A 20,579-nucleotide genomic window follows, 5' to 3' on the forward strand; every position below is an offset into this window, starting at 1 on the left:
TGTAGGTGTCTTAGGTCCTAAAAAGGAGACAGTGGAGGACCGAAGAGACTAAGAACCCCACAGGCATCCCTCCTTTCCTCCCTTCCCCAAAGACCAGAACCGGGGCCAGCAAGAAGAGGAGCAGGAGTGACAGTGCAGCGTGGGGATGAGGCGGAGGGACCAGCTCACATGCCCCCACAGTGTACACACACACACTTGCACATGCACACACAGGCGAGCTCTCCCTCCTTCACTTCTGGTCCTCCTGTGAGAGGACTGAGCTGGGGGATGGGACAAGATGAATTCTAAGGGTGACTTTGGCCTTTACACAGGAGCCTGACGTTTAAATTGCAGAACTGTGATGAGCTTTGGGACTTAAAATGGTAGTGGCCCTTTTTAGGACCTAAGAGAATTCAGGAGACCTTCAAGGCGTGGTTAAGTTTCCATCTGGGGACAGGGGTGTCAGGGAGGCGGGGGATGGGGATGGGGGGACCCAGTTCCACAGAAAAAGATGCAAATAAGGCTGTTTCCTGATTCCTTCTCCCTCATCCACACCCCAGCTCCCTGGGGTCCTGCTTGTTTGACATGATGGACACACACACCCCCCTTCAACGCAGGCACCCGGTTCCAATTGCTGAGACCCCAGGAGATGGAATCATGTGGCCAAGCTCCCCCAAGCTCTCTGGGTGGAGCTGGGGCTCAAGCCCGGGCAGGCTGCCTTAGAGACAGCGCCTGTAACCTCAGCCTTTCTCCAAGGGTCTCCGGGAGCTCTTGGAACTTGCTTCAACCACGAAGCCCTGCTAAGAGCTTGACACTTGTCTGGGCCACAGGACACGGCCTGGGAAATCCTGGTGCCCTCCTAGAGGAAGACTTCTTTGCCGGTCAGTTCTGCTCCTGGAGGAAAGTCAGAGGTCAGGTGTGGTGTTGTGTGGCACTCTTAGGGTGCATGGCAGGTCCCTTTGTGATGGTTCATCAGGAAGGGTGTGTGTGTGTGTGTGTGTGTGTGTGTGTGTGTGTTTCTCTGGCTGCTTCTCCATCAAGGTCATATCCTCTTGAGGGCAGAGACCACACCTTTATATTGTTCTCCCAGCTCTCGGTGGACATCGCCTGTGCGGAGCCAGGGTGAGGATGACAGTGCTAACTCACCATGTGTCCCCCACTCTTCACCCAGCCTGAGTCCACCAGGGACCCGGGTTTTCCAGGTCCTGCCCCCACCTTCATCACCTTCTGTTCAGTTCTCTGGGTCTCCACTGTGTCATCACAGGCTAGACCCACTGGTGGGCACCTGGCAAGGTGTTTTCCATAAATGATGGAAAGAATCACGTACCTTTTTCACAGGCTCATAAACCCCTCCAGGGCAAAAACATTTCCTCCTGATGTTTTTCTCCGTTTGCCACTGGATTTATTGAAATTGGGGAAAGGGATGCATTTCTTAGTGAGCAGATGCCAAGATGAGTTCTTTCTGAGGTGTGATTGGTAATAATTTAATTAGCCCAGCTTTTTTGGGAAGAACATGTTAATTAGTTTTTGCTTAAAATACACCATCTCGATGGTCTCTTCTTCCCCACTTTTATCCCCTGGGTGAAGCCCCAATTTCCCATCCACACTTGGCAGCAGGTCTCAGCCTGGCCATTGCTGCTATTGGAAAAGAAAACGCAAAAAGTTGTTTTTGTGCAGCCATGGATTGTGACACATGTTGACTGATCCCTGTAGATCCAAGAGCCTGGGGAGGGGCAGGACCCCACAACTAGTCACCCTCAGTGGCCTCTGGAGAACCATGAAGTTCTGGGCCACATGCCATGCATGCCACCCTTCTGGACCCCAGTCCCAGCTCCACGAGGCTTTGGGAAAGCCCTGCTGAAACCCAAGGTGGAGTCAGGAGCATCTCAGGGAGGGGGTGGGAAGGAGAGCCTCCAGCCCCTCAGACTGAAGGGAAGAGGTCTCTCCAGGTGAGCCCGTCCCCCCGCTTCTTGTCCAGCCACCTGCCGCAGTTGAAGATGGTTGCCACTCCGGTGCTGGTGTTGGTGACCTCCACCTTGTCCACCAGCCAGCCTGAGTAGTAGCCACTGCTGTCGTGTTCCACTCGCACCTTGCGCAGCTCGCCCAGCTCCAGCGTCTCCAGGAAGAAGCGGTCGGTGCTGCCCCGCTCGAAGAGGTTGCGCATTTTCTGCTTCAGCTCCCGCTTGCCTGTGTCCCCATTGGCCCCAAAGATGGTCACGAAGACGTTGGCGTCGGTGCCTGCCCCTGGCTCATAGCCTGTCGTCACAATGACCTCGTACTTGACTGGCACCAGGCTCTGGACCTTGCTGGCAAAGCTCTCCGTCGTCTTGGTGACTTCGAATACCTTGAAGTACTTCCTCTTCCTTTTGAGGGGGATGAGGCAGTCACAGTTGAAGAAGTACCTAGAAGGGAGGAAGGAGGCTGCGTGGATACCAGCCCGGGCTCATGCTCCCCCTGGGCCCTGGTCCTTAAATGATTCCTTCCCCAGGTGGCAGGATATTAGGACTGGAAATGCCTGCATTAAAATATGAGGACATGGTCTTATTTTTCTTAAGATTCACAGTGAGTGGCTTCTCTATCCTTCCAGAGGCTCCTTAATTCTCTTTTCATCCCTCACTGGCCCCCATACTCCATGTCCAATCCACCAGCAAAATCTCATTGACCCCATCTTTAAAATAGGTCCAGAATCAGCCACTTGAAAGACTATGCAGTATCTCAGTATCTGTTCTGCTGTCCCTCTGGTCCAAGTCACCAGCACCTCCTCCCTGGGATAGATCAGACTCCTAGCTGGTCTCCCAGCTTCCTGCTACCCATGGTCCATTCTTTACACAGCAGCCAAGTGACTCTGTGGACATACATGTAAGCCCAAGAATGCAGTCCTTCTGCTCAGAATCCTACAGTGGCTTCTGAGGTTAAGTAAAAACCACCACCTTATAAAGGTTTGTAAGACCCTATGTGATTGGACCCTTTCTGACCCAGCCCAGTCTAAGCTCACTCCACCCCAACCATGCTGGTCCCCTTGCTCTTTCAAAGGGACTTATGAATATTTATACTTAGTATTGTCACCTGCAGAGATGGCTACAGGATTCAGAGTGATAGTCCCAAGGAAAGCCAAGTGGAAATGTCATTGGGGAACATGTGGTCCCAAATCCCTTGCACTGGGCTGAGTTGAGCTATGAGTGAGTATGTCTGTGTGGGGGCGGGGGGCGCATACACACACATGTGTGCGTCCATGTACTCATGGTCTGTAGAGTGAAAGGGGTAAGAGAAAGTCCTTACTGAAGAAGCTGCCATAAGCAGAAGCAAGTCTAAGGCCAAGAGAAATGGTCTTGGACCAGAAAGTTCCCTCTGCACCCCCAGCCCACACAACCATAATTTTACCCTCTGGGTAATGGTAGTGAGCCCAATAATTAATTACAAAGGAGAAAGTCAGAGGGCTCAGTGGAAAGAAAATGCTCCATGGGGTTAAAGGGGGCCTGGGGTCTGCCCCAGCCCTGCCACCTTCCACCCATATGTCCTTGGGCAAGCCACATCCCCTACCTGGACCTTGGTTTTCCATTGACAATTCTAGAGGTTTGAATTGAACAACTGGTGTGGTCTCTTCCCACTCAACTGGTAATATTGAAACAGCTTCGGAGATAAGCTATCCTGGCACTGACTGATGATGTCAGGATTTCAGCCCAGACAGGGCCTGCCCAGTGGTGCAAAATCAGATCCCTTTTAGATGAAAATCCATAACTGCAAAAAGCTTGCTTTTCTACACCCTCCTCAAATGCCAGGCTTTGCATTCTTGCATCACATCCAGTCCCACAACAACCCTGAGCTGTAGGTGTCATCCTCCCATTTCAGAGAAGGGAAAACTAAGTCTTGGAGAAGTCACTGCCCAAGGTGAGCCAGAGCTGGACCCAGGGCCAGCCTGCCTAAGCCACCTGAGACGCCAACCATGGAAAGACTCGGGCAGGAAATCCTTATTCTGTTTCAAGATCTCTCTTCCCCCAGTTATCACTTGATAAATGTGGATTGTTGTTACATACCACACTTTCTTAGAGGGGATATAACTTCATTCTTTGTTTAGACATTCTTTAAAAATGTATTTCTTTATGCAAATTCTCTCTGATATACATAATTCTATATAAATGCACACATCATGTGACCGCATGCATGTTTTTCTAAATGCACCCTTTTTCTTCTCCTTTTTGCTTGGCTCTCTCTCCTTTCTCCCCTCCTTCCTTTCCACTTCAACATCCCACCTTTACCTCAGATAACCCATGTAACAGTTGTGGGTGTATCTTGCCAAATTTCCTTCCATTTCACCCAACCCTGCACAGACCCACATAGACACAGACATATGCGGGATGTCAGTGTTCCCTTTACAAAATGGCATCATATAATATGTGTTTTCCCATATCTTACTTTTCCTGGGAGTTGCTCCAAGTCATCTGGTACATATTTAATTCATTATTTTTAATGGCTGAAAAATATTCCCTGGTATAGCTATAAGGAAGAGCTTTCTATCATAAGATCACCAAAATGTGGGACCCCAGGGCTTTGCGGAGTCAAGACCCTAGAGGTGGAAGGACACATCCCCGGCTTTCCTTGCTGGAAATGAGGGTAGGGTCATCAGGAAGGATAAAGGCAAAAGCAAAGAGTACAAATGAAGAGAGATGAAATATAATATTTGAAAAACATGTAAATAAGATGACAGTTCTGTGAACAGTGTTTGTGAGATATTAGTAAAGTGTCAGAGAGAGTAGAGTCACCAAATACTCATGGTGGCCATCTCTGATGGGTAGGGCTTTAGGGAAGTGTTGCTTTCTCTTACAGACTTTTTGTATTATTTGAATTTTTATAACAACTGTGTATTTTTTAAAAGATTTATTTATTTATTTGAGAGAGTTGGTGGGGGGAGCCAAGGGAGAGAGAGAATCTCAAGCAGACTCTGTGCTGAGCTTGGAGCCCTACACGGGGCTCGATCCTACATGCCTGAGATCATGACCTGAGCTGAAACCAAGAGTCTGATGTTCAACTGACCGTACCACCCAGGTGCATACCAATATAATGACTGTGTATTATATATGGTATTGAGATCAAACAATAAAGTTATTCTTGGTTTAAAAAAAAAACAAACCCTGTGTGTGTTCTTCCACCAAAATTCTGAGGATCTTAGTGGTGGAGGAGAACTGGTTAGGAGGTATTGCCCATCGCAGTGGAAGGGTTAGAACTGGAAATAGTTTAAAGATGAAAGTTTGACATTACTGTGTTTATAGGCTATGGAGATTAAATTCATTTGTAATTCATGGAAGTCTGACCATGATGGTTGACATGGTGGTTGGAAAGGAACACCACCCCTCAGGAACCACAGGCTTGACACCTGCACAGGCAGGTGGGCTGGAGCATGACCTCTGAGAGCTCCCTAAGTTGGAACCCTGTCAGCCTCCCCCCAGCACCAGCCTCCAGTGAACATCCAGCTCTCTTCCTGGGAAGAGAGACTGAGCACAGAGAAGTGATGGGTTACCACTGTCACTGAGGTAACATGGCTGATCAGGTGACAGCTCTAGTATCCGGGGTCTGGATTTCCTGCATCCCCTTCTTCCCATTGGGAAGATCCCACACCTCATGGACATCCATCCCTTCCTCCCCTTGCAGCCCTGGCAACACAGTGACAAAAGACCATACTCTTGAGGGTGTAGGAATGGTGGCTTCTTTCCACTGGGAGATAAATCCTACAACTCAGCCCCAGGATTATGGGGTAGGAAGTTCATGAGTGAAGCTTGCTTTTCCCCTTCCTTCTGAGACTGGAAGATGCTGGCTGGTGCTGAGATTTTTGGCTTGCTCTCTTTCTTGATGCCAACATTGTCGGTTTAAAGCCAACCCAAGTGGGAATGATTTCATTTTATTATTGTATTGTATTGTATTGTATTGTATTGTATTGTATTGTATTGCCTTGTACTGTTTGGTTTATTTGGGGGGTTTGCAGAGGTGTGGTATCAGCAGCCATACTCCATGTGGTTGGGAGGCAGCATTGGGTGGCAGAAGGGGCTTTGCCCTGGCCCTGGCTTGCTGGATGACTTGGCAACGCCTCTGGGCCCTCCGTGTCCCAGCTCTCAAGACCCCATCAGTGTGGGTCCAAGCAGCAACACCCAGAACTCTGCCAGGGTTTATTGTGCCCGCTGGTTTTTTCTCTAAAAGAGCACTGGATAACATGGCAGGCTGAAAGGGACTGAATTATGTCCCACCTTCAAATGCATATGTTGAAGCCCAAACCTCCAGTGTGACATCATTTGGGTGGTATTTGGGAGGTGATTAGGTTTAGATGAGGTCCTGAGGGAGAGACCCCCTGATGGGAACGGTGCTCTTATAAGAAGAGGAAGAGACACCTGAGTTCTCACTCGCTCTCTGTCTCTCTCTCTGCCATAATGACACAGCAAGCTAGGAAGAGAGGCCTCGTCAGGACCCACCCTCACTGGTACCCCGACCTCCGATTTGCAACCTCCCCAAATGGCGAGAGGAAGATGTCTGCAATTTGAGCCACCCAGTCTGTTGTCTTTGGATATGGCCACCTGAGCTGGTTAAGACAGAAGTTTTGAAGTCAGAATCCTTTCCTGGAATTCCCAAAGGGGAAGATGGGTCAGAGGAAGCCGATCCTAGGATGCTTGCCTACCACAGATGGGGCGTAGATAGACATGGCTTTGAGCAGCTCGGGCTCCCGTAGGCCGGAGTGTGCAGCGGAGACTGCACCTGGCTATTGCTTCTGTGTGTCTAGTGTGCTTACGGTGAAGACACTGCCCCGGGCAGGGTAGGGGCCGGTTCTGGAGCAGAGGTGCCCCAGCAAGTGGTGGCAGGCTGGACCTGGGAGTTGTACACTTCGCCTGCTGCTCACTCCCTGGGCCCAGCCTCCCAGAGGCCAGCACCGCCCCCAGCATCCCCTTCTTCCTCTCCTGGTGCCTTCACAATGTCGTTGCTGCCTTCCAGGGCCTCAGGGCTCTTTCTGGCATCCAGTGTGGTAACCAAGTGGTTTTAATTAGAAAAACTGATGGCTGTGGACTGTTACCCAGGTAACCAAAACCCTTAATCCTTCAGAAACGCCTGAGTCTCCAGAAGGCCCTGGAGGGCAGTGGTAGGGGGTTAGGGGGTGGGGGTGGGGATGCAAAGCTCCTTATCCAGAGTCCTCAGAGGCAGGTGGGCCATGGGGTTACTCCCACTGGTCTCTGGTCTCACTCTGCCCACTAGGATGGCAGGGCTTTTGCTGTGACGGACGCTTCAGAGATATATTTCTCTGTCATGGCACAGGGATGGGAGAGAAAGGGAGGAAAGTGTCCACTGCCTGGCACTGTTTGGCTTCCTCAGTGCTTTTCCAAGGAAGCATCCCTGGATTAAAAGGCCAGAGCATCCAAGCTCATGTGGTTCAGTCCCTGCCTCTGCGGGTAGGCCTATGGCTCAGAAAGCTCCAGAACAGTACAGCTGCCTCTTCCCTTCCCACCTCGTAAGTCTCCTGAATAAGAGGGCCTCACAGGGGACAGCTCCCTAGGCCCTGGTGTCTCTTCTGAGGTCTAGCCCCTGTCCCTCCCCACAGAGTGAGCAGCACTTCCGGGAGCAGGGGGTGGAGGCAAAGTACATACACATTGCCGTACTCCAGCTCGGTGATGGTGATGGTCTTGACGTGCCAGACCAGCTCTCTCTTGGGGATGAACCGGTCCTCCCTGGCCAGGTGGCCCACGCAGAGGGAGGCAATGTCGCCCAAGAAGACGCTGTCAAACTCAAACGTGTCTGTGGTCCCCCTGCAGGACACAAAGGTACGGCCAATAAGAGCTGCCCATGCCCACTGAAGGGAGTGAGCATTTATTGAGTGTCTATGGCATTCCAGGCGCTGGTCTGAGGAGCAGGGGTTCCATCGGATTTTGGAACAAGACAACCACAGTCATTAAATAAAAGAAAAAAAACCCTGCCTGATCCCAGCACCAGTGAGTGGTAACATCGTGAGGCAGTGGAGCTGGGAGGAGGGTGAAGCCCTGGGCTCTGGGTGTCGGGCCCAGATTCAGAGAGCAGAGCCTCGGGAGCAAGGGAAGAGGCCCCCGAGGGGGAGGTGCCTGGGCCAAGTCACGGGATGGGGCCTGCAGGCAAGGAGGCTTGGGCATCGCCGGGGGAGTATTGGCTTGGCTGCCGTCAGGGTGCGCCCAGGGAAGGGGCAGCGAGAAGGTGGGTGCGCGTGGCTCTGGTGGCCTCGCAGGGCCAGTCTAAGGAGCTCGGACTCCCTCCGGGGGCACAGGGAGTTCCAACGACAGGTACAGTGAGGCACGGGAGGGGGAGATTCTATAAGCGGTTCTGGAGAGAATGGGAAGAGGAAGTGGGCATCTGGGCCGTTCAGAGGTGGCTCAGGCGTGGAGGAGGAGAGGACATTCTCCAGGCCTGCCTGCCAACCAGGAGTGGCCAGAAGAGGTGACTGGACCCGAAACCCAAGTCTGATTTTCCTATAAAGCATCTTAGAGGCCCTCTCCTCCCTGTCTCCTTCTAAGTAGAGCTGAGTTCTGTGCTGTCTCACAGGACCACTCTCCTGTAATCCCATGGTAGAATGTTTTCTTTTCAACAAGACCATGGTCTGCATTGCTACCTGGTCCTGCTACAAAGTGGGCTCTCTTTAATCAATTAATTCTTCATTTTAGTGGTAGTTTCCATGAACTTTTAAAAACTGAAATATATTTGACATAAACTGTGTAAATTTAAGGTGTAGAGCATGTTAATATAGTCATATATTGTAGTATGACCGCTATTGTAGAGATAATTAGCGCCCCTAGCACGTTACAGGACATCCTCTCTTTTTAGTGGTGGGGATCATTGAATTCTCATATAGTGGCCTCTCTTTGGGTGGTAATTCCCTCCTTTTCCTTTTATAAGGGAGGAGTTTGCACAGGGTTGGCACATAGTAGGTACTCAATAAGTGCTTGCCGTTTAGGCCCATTTTAGGCACCACTTATGGCGCCCACCAAGAGGCTCCACCCTCCTGACCTCATCTAGAACTCCCTCTGCAGCCCCAGACACACACACTGCCTCTCACCCGCCCCAACCATCAATCCCCTGCGAGAACCCCCCTTCCTACTTCCTAAAGGCCCTCTGTCGGGAAGAATTTTCCACCAGAAACTCTTTGGATCGGTTCTTCCTGCCCTCCAGGATGAGCCAGACGTTCTCCCTGGTTTCGCCTCCGTTGCCTGTTTCTATGACGATCTCGTAGGCTGCAGTGGAGAAGGTAGGAGAGGGTCAGCTAGGCAAAGCCACCCCCACCCGCGGCTCCCAGGTCCTCCCTCTGATCTTAGACAGATCACAGCCTGGCTGCGGGTTGAAATCCCCACAATGAGGCACTAGGACGAGAAGCTGCCCCCATCTGGAGCCACCATAAGCATCTCTTTTATTTATAGAGCAACTGCTTTGCCTGGTGACCATGGGAGTCGCTGAAAGTGAAGCATCAGGAAGCAGGAGGTGGCAATGAGTTTTGGGAGAGGTGCTGGAGCCTGGCTTTCAGACAGGGATAGCACCCAAGATGCAAAATGGAGCTCACTTGCAGAGGAAGGAGCAGAGGGGAAAGGGACAAGGAAGCTGAGGGCAGGCCAGACTCCTGGGGCGGGCCTTGAAGTCTATCCACAAGCATCAGGGCCTGCCCTGTGTCAGTTCTGACTCTGGTGTCGCATTCAGCACCACCGCATTCCTCCCCTGCACTTCCCTCAAGCACCTCTGCATTCACTCAGCAACATTTGTTATGTGGGTGCCAAGTGTCAGAAGGGGGCTGGGTTCTGGAGGACCCTAGAACTCCCTCTGCAGCCCCAGACTCACACTGGCAACAGACCACAGATGGGATGTGATAACCTTGCAACAAAGGACTAAGGTAGCTCAGGGAGAGAGGAAGAATCAGCAGCCCATTACCTCTCCAACCCCATCTTCTCGTATTTTCTCCCTTGCACACTCCATGCACTTTGTCTCCCTGCTGTCTTGGAGGCCTTGAAGCCCTGCAGGAGATCTGTGCTGCAGCGCTGTCCCCCTTTCTCTCTTCACTCACACTGGCTTGGCTCAGCCTTCACCTCATCCTTGCTATGAGGTCGGCCCCAGTCTCTCAACTGAGATTGCCACCTGACTGCCCCCAGCACTCTTGGCCTGCCTTCAGGTGCTCTATATTTTTCTCTTCTCCTTACCACCTGTTACCTCTTACCATGCTATGTAGTTTGCTTATTATTTTACTGTTTATCGTACTCCTCCTCCACCCTGAATGTAAGCTCCATGAGGGCAGGGGGAGGAGTCTTCGTGTGGCTCACTGACAGATCCCAAGTGCTCAGAAAGTGGCTGGCATGCAGGCACTCGATATATATTTGATGAGCGAAAGAATGAATGATCGGGCCACAGGAAGCCTCAGGAAGGAGGCAGTATCTGAGCCTGCGCTCGAGGAAGAGCCACAATAACCACTGGCGGAAAATGAAAGGAGGTTCTGGATAGAGGGAGGAGCACAGGCAAAGACTGAGGAGGTGAGGGAGGCTGGGGGTTCACTCGAGCCAGCTCCCCAGGGACCAGGCCAGAGATGGAGCTGTCGAGAGCCCTCTGTGTATATGGCTCTTGCAGCAGTAAAAGGAATCATGGAAGGTCTGGGATTCTGGATGCAAAAGACAGTTCTGTTTCTGCACCTTTCTCCCAGAGATGTGGTAAAATGGAGAGAAGGCATGGCTGTGTCTGCAGCTCAGTGTAACGCTAGCCATTCTACCCTTGCAACTTCTCTCAAGGAGAGGGTCTGCTGCTGAGATGAGTGCAATGGATCTGGACAAGGAGGCAGGTAGCCTATGATAGGGGAGGAGAGTCACAGAAAGCGCATAACTCCTGAGGAAGGTGAGGCTCTGTGGGTCTGTACAAAATCCCAGCCCAGGACACGGAGGACCTGGGATGGCTGAGCCATTGTCAGGTCCCACTGGCATATACTGTTTTCCCTACAGAGGGTGGGGTGACTTCTGCAAACCTGTGAGTTTTCCAAGTGGATCCTGGGCTTTGTTGAGGAAATGGTTTGTCGGCACCTAAGGGATGAGGCAGAGGTGCTAGAAACCCACAAGCTCACTAGGTGAATTCAAGTCGGAGATTCAAGAACCAATGCAGATGGAATGCCAACAAACCATAATCCTTCCCTGTTGGTCTCGAGGGTAAGGTAGCAAAGTAAGGTGTGTCAGCAGGGACATTTAGAGAGATTAGGAACAAATGCTGCCAGTGTCATCTGTGGTCTTTTGAAAGGAAGTTTCAATAAACATAGTTCACCCTGTCCTGTCTCCTGGTATTTCATCGATGGCTTGATAAAAACGTGGAAGGCACGATTCTCAACTTTGTGTATGTGTTGCTGGGAGGAAATGGACAAAGGAGCATCAGGGACCTAAAAGAATGAGGGAGGTGGGAATGGTGAGCCCAGGCTAGTGGGGATCAGTGTAAGGTCACCTGTGGGGGCCCGCACATTCACGAGGCAAGCCCAGCTGGAGCCCAGCAGCCACGGTGTGAGTCACCAACACAGAGGGGGAACCAGCAAAGCCACCATGGGCTCTGGGGGCATGAATGTGGTTCAAGTGGCAAGACAGGGGAGGGAGAGCAGACCACCTTTGCAATCTTGCCCTTGGGCATGGCATCTGCAGAAAATGAGCAAGAAATTCAGGATATCCCATCATATGAGCAGGGGCTGAATAAACAGGTGTTTGTCCTGAGGCAGGAACTGCAGAGGCATATGCTGCTTTGTGGAGGGGCCGAAAGAAGACAGTGGGCTTCCAGAACTTGCTGGAAGATCATCTTTCCCACCTCACAGTGTCAGGAGAGCTCCTGCTGTGTGGTGTGGATGGTCAATCAGAATCTTCCCTTGGGAGACACGCTCTTCCCTTCCACTGAGGCTGTTAAGTAGAAGGCTGTGGGGCTGGGGTTACCAGCAACCATCTTCCCACAATGTAGAGAAAGAAGCAGAGCCAAGAGGAAATGGGAGACAGAGATGTACTGAAATGACTGGAGCCTCTGGAGACAGCCAAGTTGAAGCCAGCTCCACCTGAGACTTCCAAGTTCTGGGAAACAACACATTCTCTCTTTGCTGGAGCCAGCTCAGATTTGGAGTTCAGGCGTAAACCACCAAGAGTTCTGACCACTCCTAAAATTTTCTGTTGGCTCCATTGGGACTGCCAAAGAATGGAAGCTTCGAGAACGTGAGTATGAAGATGGATGTTCTAACAGAACTGCCCAGTGAAGCAGTAAGTCCTCCATCCCTGGGGAGCTGGGCATCAAACTGGACTATATTTGGGCTATAAATGTTGCAGATAAGGCTGACTGAGCAGCCCTAAAAGGTGTCAAGGGAGGGAGAACAGGAAGGAGAAGGGCTGTAAGAGGGAAGCACTGGTCTTCCTGGAGGATGTCCCAGTGACAGAGATCCTCCCAGGTATGTGTGTGCATGCGTGTATGTGCACGTGTGCATATGTGCATGCATGTGCACACATGAGCATGTAATCCTACCGCTCAGCACTTACTCTGGATTAATTGCAACAGGACTCAGATGTCAGTGTTATTTAAAGGTTGCCAATGGTTTTCAGCTCTGCTGCGCACTGGAATCATTTGCAGAGGCAGGTGCTGGCAGAGGGTTGGGAGCCGCTTCTGGAACTGCTAACAAGAGTTAGAGGTGAAGGCAGAGAACAGGGGGCTACATCAAGTGGGGGCACGTGGCCCATCTGGAGTAGTGCCAAGCCCAATAAAGACAAGACAGCCTGCAGCAGAGTAGTGGGTCCTGGTCTAAGAATCAGGCCACCTGGGTCCTATCAGCTGCGAATGGGCCTGAGATGTGTCACTTCACCTTTCTGGGTTTCTGTTTTCCTTACCCATGGTACAGAGGTGTGAATTTGCACCCTATCTAGCTCACAGGGTGGGAGTAGAGCTGTGAGGACCTAACAAGAATAGAGGTGTAGAGTGCTTTCCACAGATGATGCTCTGTTGGAGTACTGAGGGGGTGTTTGTTCTCACAAGCTGAGTATCCAGGAGCACCCTGGGGTCATAGACACTGAGAGTAGGTGCCACCAGGACAAGGTCTTTGTTTTATTCATTGGTATGTTCCAGACCTCAGAAGAGGCTGTAGACACTTAGCAGGCGCTCAGTAAATCTTTGCCAAATGGTTAAATAAGCTGTGTCCGTGGCTCCCCTCAGGGTGACCCTCCATTTGAGGACACGGGTATGGCTGTCTGTTCCCCTATGGACACCTAGAGGGCGCCACTCTGCCCTCCACAGCCTCTCAGTAAAGACGGATCACACAGTCCAGCTCCTAGGCTCCAAGCTCCCGCTGTCCAATCTCCAGTCTGTTGCATCCTTCCAGAACTAACACAAAAGCCGCCTCCCCTCCGCGATCTCCCTGCCAACCCCACTCCCGCAGGTCTTAGCAGCTGTTTGGCAGGAAATCTGTGAAGGAGACTGTTTATGCTCTGAGCAGCACAAATCTCTCTTCCCCTGAACGCCAATGGCCTCAGGAGCCTCTATTGCTCCTCTCGGCACCTGAGTAAGGGGCTTTAGCATTCCTATTGCACAAGGGGCTTCTCCCTCTCACAAGATAGGAGGCTCCAAGAAAAAGAACTGCCTCTTCTTCTGTTTGCTGAGCACTAAACGCACACCTAGCAAGTCCCAAGCCTACAGAGCTGCAGAAGACTGCAAACATGAGTGACTCGGTCCCTGACCTCTGGGAGCTTCCAGTTGTATAGGGAGACTAACCAGGGGCAACGGTTGATAACAAATAAACTGGAGTTTCACGAAGCGGTGTGCACCACTCACGGCAGCTATAATGAAGATGGACACCTAGTAAATCCTCAGGAAGCGTGGCCCACACTTAGGGCAGGAATCCTTGCACGGTATAAGAGGGTCCTTGGCTGGAAGCTCCTTGGGACATAGTGCTCGCTATCTCTTGGAGCAGTTCATGATTGAGTAGTTTGGATGGTGTGACTAACATGAGCAGGTGGCTTTGTACCAGAGAGCCATGCTTCCCTTCCACTGTATACAGCGCTTGCCCCCAGTGAGGGGCTGTCCAGCCAGGAATTACATTTCCCAGGTGCCCTTGCATCTAGGTGGAACCAAGTGATTAGTTTCTTGTTATTTTTCCTTTTGCAAGAACTATGGGAGCCGTACGTTGAAAATGGCAGAGACCCAGATCAAAAGAGCTGGGGTCCCTGAATCACAGTGTTGGAAGGCCTGCCAACGCACACTGGATGGTTTATTACATGAGTGAGAAATATGTTTTGGTTGGTTAAACCATTGAGCTTTAGGGGGTCACCTCTTACTGAAGTTAAGCATTACCTTGAAAACTAAGGTTAAAAAAATCTTTCTTTACACTGGGCTCTGCCTTTGAAAAACTTCTTCGAATCTGTTGAACCCAGATACTGGCATCTATAGTAAAGAAACAACTCCCTCATCTTGGATGGCCATCCACTTTAAGGATCAATTACATTTTCCCTTTAAATATCGCCCCAGGAAGGATCCGAGGAAAGTGGCTGCTGGAGATGCTGGCTCCCCCTGCACATTCAGTTTCCAGAAGTCTTGATTTGTCAGCTGTTGCCACAGGCAGCAATTGTATGGAGCCCGTGAGATAAAAATAAACCAGACAGAGAGCTTCCCACCAACGTGCCTAGCCCAGCCCTCAGGGCAGGGTGAACTTGTCCCCAGTGGTTTTCTGCTAACCTAATTAGTCCCATGATTGGGGTGCCAAGATCTGGGATCAGTGTCTTGGCTATTCCAATTCACCAAGTAATATTTAGGGTGTTTATTTATGCTTTCCTTCATTGGACATCTGATTCCCCTCCGGCTATAACTGTCTCTACTTTGTTTTTTATTTTTTTTAATTTTTTAAAATTTTTTTTTAATTTTTTTTTAACTTTTATTTATTTGTGATAGTCACAGAGAGAGAGAGAGAGGCAGAGACATAGGCAGAGGGAGAAGCAGGCTCCATGCACTGGGAGCCCGATGTGAGATTCGATCCCGGGTCTCCAGGATCACGCCCTGGGCCAAAGGCAGGCGCCAAACCGCTGCACCACCCAGGGATCCCCTAACTGTCTCTACTTTGGATTTACCAAAGCCATCCCCCTACCCCTACCCCCGCCATCTACTTTTCATTTAACTCTGAAGATTCAGTCCCTGAGTCACACCTGCCCCGCCCCCACATACTGGTCTCCTCCAGCTCATCACGGATCTCATTATTGGCGCAGGCTAAGTCACGGAGCGTCTGCCTGTCCCCTTCACTCCTGGAGAGCCAGCAGTCACATTGGAAACGGAAGGTCTCGTCCCGTGAATTGTCCTTCACATCGATGTAACTCAGGTGCCAGCCAGGAAAGATCCCTGTGGAGAAGACGTCATGAGGACTGGGAGCCGAACACACTGCCGTGCTTTCAGCTTTCTGCTGCCACCAGCCCACTGGCTGGCTGTGCCCACCCAAGTTCTGTCCCCTCTGGGCCTTTGTTGATGAAATGAGAAGGTGGGTTAGGTGGTCTCTGAGGGCTCCTTTAGCCCAGAGCATATCATTCTCCTTGCAAAATCCTTAACTTGGGGTTCATGAGCCTTTAGAGTATTTGTGTATGGGAATGAAGCTCTCTAAGGGCTCTGAGAAATTGTGCTATAATTACACATGCACATTTCACTAGAGAGAGGACTCATAGCTTTAATCAGATTCACAATGGGGGCCACTGACTTTTTGAGAGTTTACAGAGCTGAGGGATGAATTCGATTACTTCATGACACTAGTATACACCTGGCTAATGCCCATGATCCTTCCAGAATCAGTTCAGGCATCACTTCCTCTGGGAAGCCTTCATGAGGGTCCCCTGATTACCCAGTAGGCCTGTATCTGGTGTCCCTGAACCTGCCTTGGCCACACTCTGACCACATCGTGTCATCACTGTTTACAGATGTCTTCTCCTCTGACCATAAGTTTTTTGGAGCAGGGACCTGGTCTTATTTGGTTTTGTTTCCCTAATGCTTTGTGTATTATCTGGTATGTAGTAGCTGCCCAATGAATGCTGGATATGTTATGACTTTGAGGGCCTTGGCTGTTCTGCAATCATAGAAAGGATTAGAAGCTGCTATTTCTTCAGAATATATATTAAATTAGAAAGATCTTGGCCTAATATTGAACATATAGTTACTTCTGTTGTAATTGGCAGGGCTTCCCTCAGAAGTGCTCCCCCAAAATCATCACTATCAAGTATAAATCTCTGTGCATTTGCTGTGGCAGCTACATGTTATTTGTACCACACAACGGTTCAGTTACTCTCCACCCTTCAAAGTCCCTAAGAACTCTGAAAGCCAAAGTGCCCATCACACGTGGAGGGGAAATCCAGTGTGTGACAGGTTATGGTGATGATACTTGCTGCTCATAAATAGTCCACAAGGCAACCTCCCAAGGATGCCATGTATATGTTCAACTCTCATGTTTTGACCTCCTAGGTGGTGGGCCTTCCTATGTCCCAAAGAGCCAGTCTCTAGGATTGGACACTGCCCAAAAAACACCTGTATATCCTGCTGCAGGTCTCAAGGGTCTTATAAGCACAAAGACACACAAAGATGTCTAGTCCCTCTGTCTCCTGGGGGTATAGGGGGTAGATGTGGAGGCTCCTGGGCAGGGCATACATATCGGCAGTCCTAGGATAGCTTCATTCTGGGTTTAAAAAGCACTTCACATATTTTTAAAATAGATCTTTACTGAAGTAAAAACCCGAGAGGGCTAAAACAATGATGTTAAAATTTTAAACAGTTCAGTTGACTTAAACAGTGGTGAGTAATTTTATTCATAAACTTTAAAAAATTTCAGTAATACTTTTACTTTTCCACATTAGGGCCAGGTCTGCCTGTAAGATTATACATTGGCTGCTTTCTGAGATGGTCCCTGATAATATCATGAAACTGATTCAACTACTTCATAACCCCTGGTGTGTTCAGTCTGGAAATAGTGCACAGAAAACCTTTTGGAGCAGTCCTTACAGGCTTCCAGAGTGGATCAGAGAAAGAGAGAGGCAAATAAAAAGGAATTCAGAGAAAGAGAAGCCAAAATGTTGGTCCTCTTAGAAGGTGTGTGTGTGTGTGTGTGTGTGTGTGTGTGTGTGTGTGTACACATGAGCATGTGAGAGAGAGAGAGAGAGAGAGAGAGAGAGAGCGAAAAAGGGAAATTCTGCTATCCAGACCTTAACTAAATCAATTACAGTAGAATCTCTGGAGTAGGAGCTAGGCATCAATGGTCTTTACAGCTGCCCAGTGATTTCAATGTATAGCCAAGGCTAAGAACTAGGACCTGCACTGCAATCACCTAGAGGGCTTGTTGAACCAGACTACTAGGCCCCCTCCCAGAGATTCTGATTAAGTGGGTTTGTAGTGAGGTCCAAGAATTGCCATCTCTCCTAGGTCATGCTGATGCTGCTGGTCCCAGAGCCACGTCTTGAGACTTAATGTCCTCTCTCCTGACTGTAGGATCTGATGGTCTGTCTATGACACGGTGACAAAATGATCGATGGGAATTATAAGTGTGTGTATGCATGGGTGTTAGTGGAGAGGGATGACATTAACTGGAGAGGTGGTCATCACAAGATCATTTCTGTTGCCAGAACACACTATTCACCCTGCTTCACACCCCAAGTAGGTTTCGCTCCTAAATTACTCTTCCTGGACTCCAGGCAGGGTGGTGACAATGCGCTGAGGGGAAGGGGTGGATTCTGGGCTGGTTTTAACTTTACCTACAGACAATTCAGTGCCAGAGAAGGAATGTGCCTGGCCTGGGTTGCCCTGGTGCCTGGTTGCTTCTCTACCCGCTGCATCCCCCCTTTCCCTTATCCTCTGAAAGCAGCAAGGCATCATCTCACCCATCCCCAATTCTCCTCTCAAGTAGGAGTTTTGGAAAATAAAAAAAGAAAAAACTCTCCTTCTGTGGTAAATAGGCTAATCCCAACTCCTTTAAAATGAAAGACACTTGTCTTCAGCTCTTTTCTCATTGCTGATTTAGTTGCCTTGTTCTGGAACTGCTGGATGTGATTGACACAACTAACTCTACTAAGAACCTATCAGACATGTAGCTGGAAATAGGCAGCTCTGGGCAGGCTGATGTCACATGGTTGGCTTTTACTAGTGAAGACAAACCCACAGTTACAGCTTGGCTAGTGGTGTAGCCAGCACTAGCCTGATGGTAGAGACCCTGCCTGACCCTATGAACCAAGAGGGAATCATCTGAAACCTACCATTAGAGAGTCTGTTTCTTTATAAAGTCTCTCTTTTTTTTTTTAAAGTTAATTTATTTGAGAGAAAGAGAGAGGAGCACAAGATCAGGAGCATGAGCATGGGAGGGGCAGAAGGAAAAGAAGCAGACTCCCTGCTGAACAGGGAGCCCAACATCCTGGGATTATGACCTGAGCTGAAGGCAGCTGCTTAACTGACTGAGCCATGCAGGTGCCCCCAAAGTCTCCTCTTATAAAGTTATACTTTATTTCTTTTTTTACACAAAGATAGTAACTCCACACTGTTTAACGCTTTCACTCACAGCCAATCCATATCAGAACACAGCTGCCTCATCCTCTTTCATAGTTGTATGGCTTTCCACTCCATGCACATGGAAATTATCTATGCATGCACTACCTTATGGATGGATAATTAGTTGTTCTCCAAAATTTTAGTCCTGTACTTGACTATAATTATTATCTTTCCACATACATCATAGTGACCTATTTGTTTATTTATTTATTGTTCATTTATTTATTAAAGAGTTTATTTATTTGAGACAGAGTAGATACAGAGACAGAGAGAGCATGAGAGAGCATGAGCCTGGCTCAGCAGAGAGAGGCAGAGGGAGAAACAGTCTCCCTGTTGAGGTGGAAGCCCAATGTGGAGCTCGATCCCAGTACCCAGAGATCATGACCAGAGCTGAGGGTAGACACTTAACTATCTGAGCCACCCAGGAGCCACCATAGTGGTCTTTTTAAGTCATAGATCAAATTTTGTGGTAAAAAGAGTCTTCATTTCCCCAGAGTTTTCATCAGAGAAAGCAAGAAGACCAAGATGAACTACAGAAAAACCACAGAATGTTATAATTTGTTCAGTATTATAAAAGCTATGCAGGTCATTTGAATTAAGGGGAAGAATAAATCATTTACCTTGATTTTCTTCTATGAACTGTATTTCACAGTAATCATAGACGCATTTTTTTAAACAAAAGAATAGTAGCTAATAAGTGGATATGAAAGGACAATTAGAAAATCTCCATTTGTAATTCATTGTAATTGATCATCACTGGATGGAACCATTAGATGAACAGTTATGGGGGGGTCAGGGTAACCAGGCTGACAATCCCGAAATCTGGTATGCAATGTGAGCATCAAAAGGAGTAGGATTGCTGTGAGGTAATGTGAAGCACACGGTTCCCATTTTAAAGAAGTCCTGATGTCACCTATAGAGTATTGTTGCCAAAGAAAGTAGAACCTGAATCCAAGCATGCCTTTAGAGCTGACTTCCAGATTGTAGGAAATATGGGGAATTGAGAGGCAAAGACATTATAATAAGCAGACAGACAGGTCCAGATGCAGACGTTCTATAGGATCATTGGGCCCAGTCCCTTCCACAAGCCAATGGCCTGACAAAATAAAGGGAGTAGGCATGCTCTGCATTTGAAGAGATTGAAGGGAGATGGCAGCTAAATGCAGTATGTGAACCTTGTTTGCATCCAGATTCAAGCAAACCCAAAAGTACAAAGGCATTTTTTATGTTAAGGAAATTCGCATATGGAGTGGGAATTGGATGACACAAGGAAATCATTGTTAACTGTGATAGTGTCATTGGGTTTTACTTTAAAATGCCCATTTTCAAAGGGAAATATCCTGAATATGTTTGGGATGAGGTAATGTGAAGTTAGGGTTTGGTTTTATATCATCCAGCAATCAAGAAGGAATTAAGAAAGAAAAAGGAAAAGTGAAAAGGGGAAAGCAGGTATGACAAATAATAATTGTTGAATCTATGTGATGGGTATGTGGAAGTTCATTATATAATTTCCTTCACTTTTGTGCATCCTTAACATTTTTCATAAAATATTATTGGATAAACAAAAAAAAGATGGAAAGGTAGATTCAAGGAAAGAGACGATTGCCATGCTATTAAGTTAACTAAACGTTTGTAACTTCTGTGGCATCACAACTTTTTTGTGTGGAAGGCTCTCAAATGAAATATTTTTGTCCTCATAAATTGCTATGCAAGGGAAGCATAATGTAGCTTGAATATTTTTAAACTAACTATGAAAAAAATGTGGCATAGAGAGAGAGAGAGCTTAAGGACATATTTAGCTGTCTTGGCTTATATTAACATTTAAGCTTCCATCTATGGAGGAGAAAGTTACTATAAAGAGGAAGCTAGGCACAGAACCTGGACTTCCCTGTACCTCTCCTGACCCTAGTATCCCAACCACCTGGGTTGAGTGAGGATAGAGACCTCTTCTTTTCCCTGCTTTCAGATCCAACATCTAGCTGGAGGGGAGGAGGCCCACTTCTCCGCCTACAAGGGGATAACATTGGTGCCCCAGGGCTTCTTTAAGTCCAGGAGCCATTATGGGACCAAGGTCATCATAT

General features: G+C 48.8%; 1 protein-coding gene across 4 annotated transcripts in view; it reads right to left on the minus strand.

Annotated features, from left to right (window-relative positions):
* Nucleotides 1-408: 408 nt before the first annotated feature.
* LOXHD1 (lipoxygenase homology PLAT domains 1) overlaps nt 409-20,579 on the minus strand; it is a 167,246-nt gene continuing 147,075 nt past the window's right edge. Inside the window, exons 38-41 of one of the 4 annotated variants that reach the window (XM_077900660.1) lie at nt 15,157-15,327; nt 9,074-9,206; nt 7,599-7,757; nt 409-2,381 (exon numbers count right to left, since the gene is read on the minus strand). In XM_077900660.1, coding sequence (XP_077756786.1) covers nt 1,901-2,381; nt 7,599-7,757; nt 9,074-9,206; nt 15,157-15,327 — 944 coding nt within the window. In that variant the 3' untranslated portion in view covers nt 409-1,900. The remainder of the gene's footprint in view (nt 2,382-7,598; nt 7,758-9,073; nt 9,207-15,156; nt 15,328-20,579) is intronic. The other 3 variants (XM_077900657.1, XM_077900658.1, XM_077900659.1) reach the window with 3 other exon arrangements.

This window comes from Canis aureus, chromosome 6 (genome assembly GCF_053574225.1).
Source record: "Canis aureus isolate CA01 chromosome 6, VMU_Caureus_v.1.0, whole genome shotgun sequence".
Classification (NCBI taxonomy): Eukaryota; Metazoa; Chordata; class Mammalia; order Carnivora; family Canidae; genus Canis; species Canis aureus.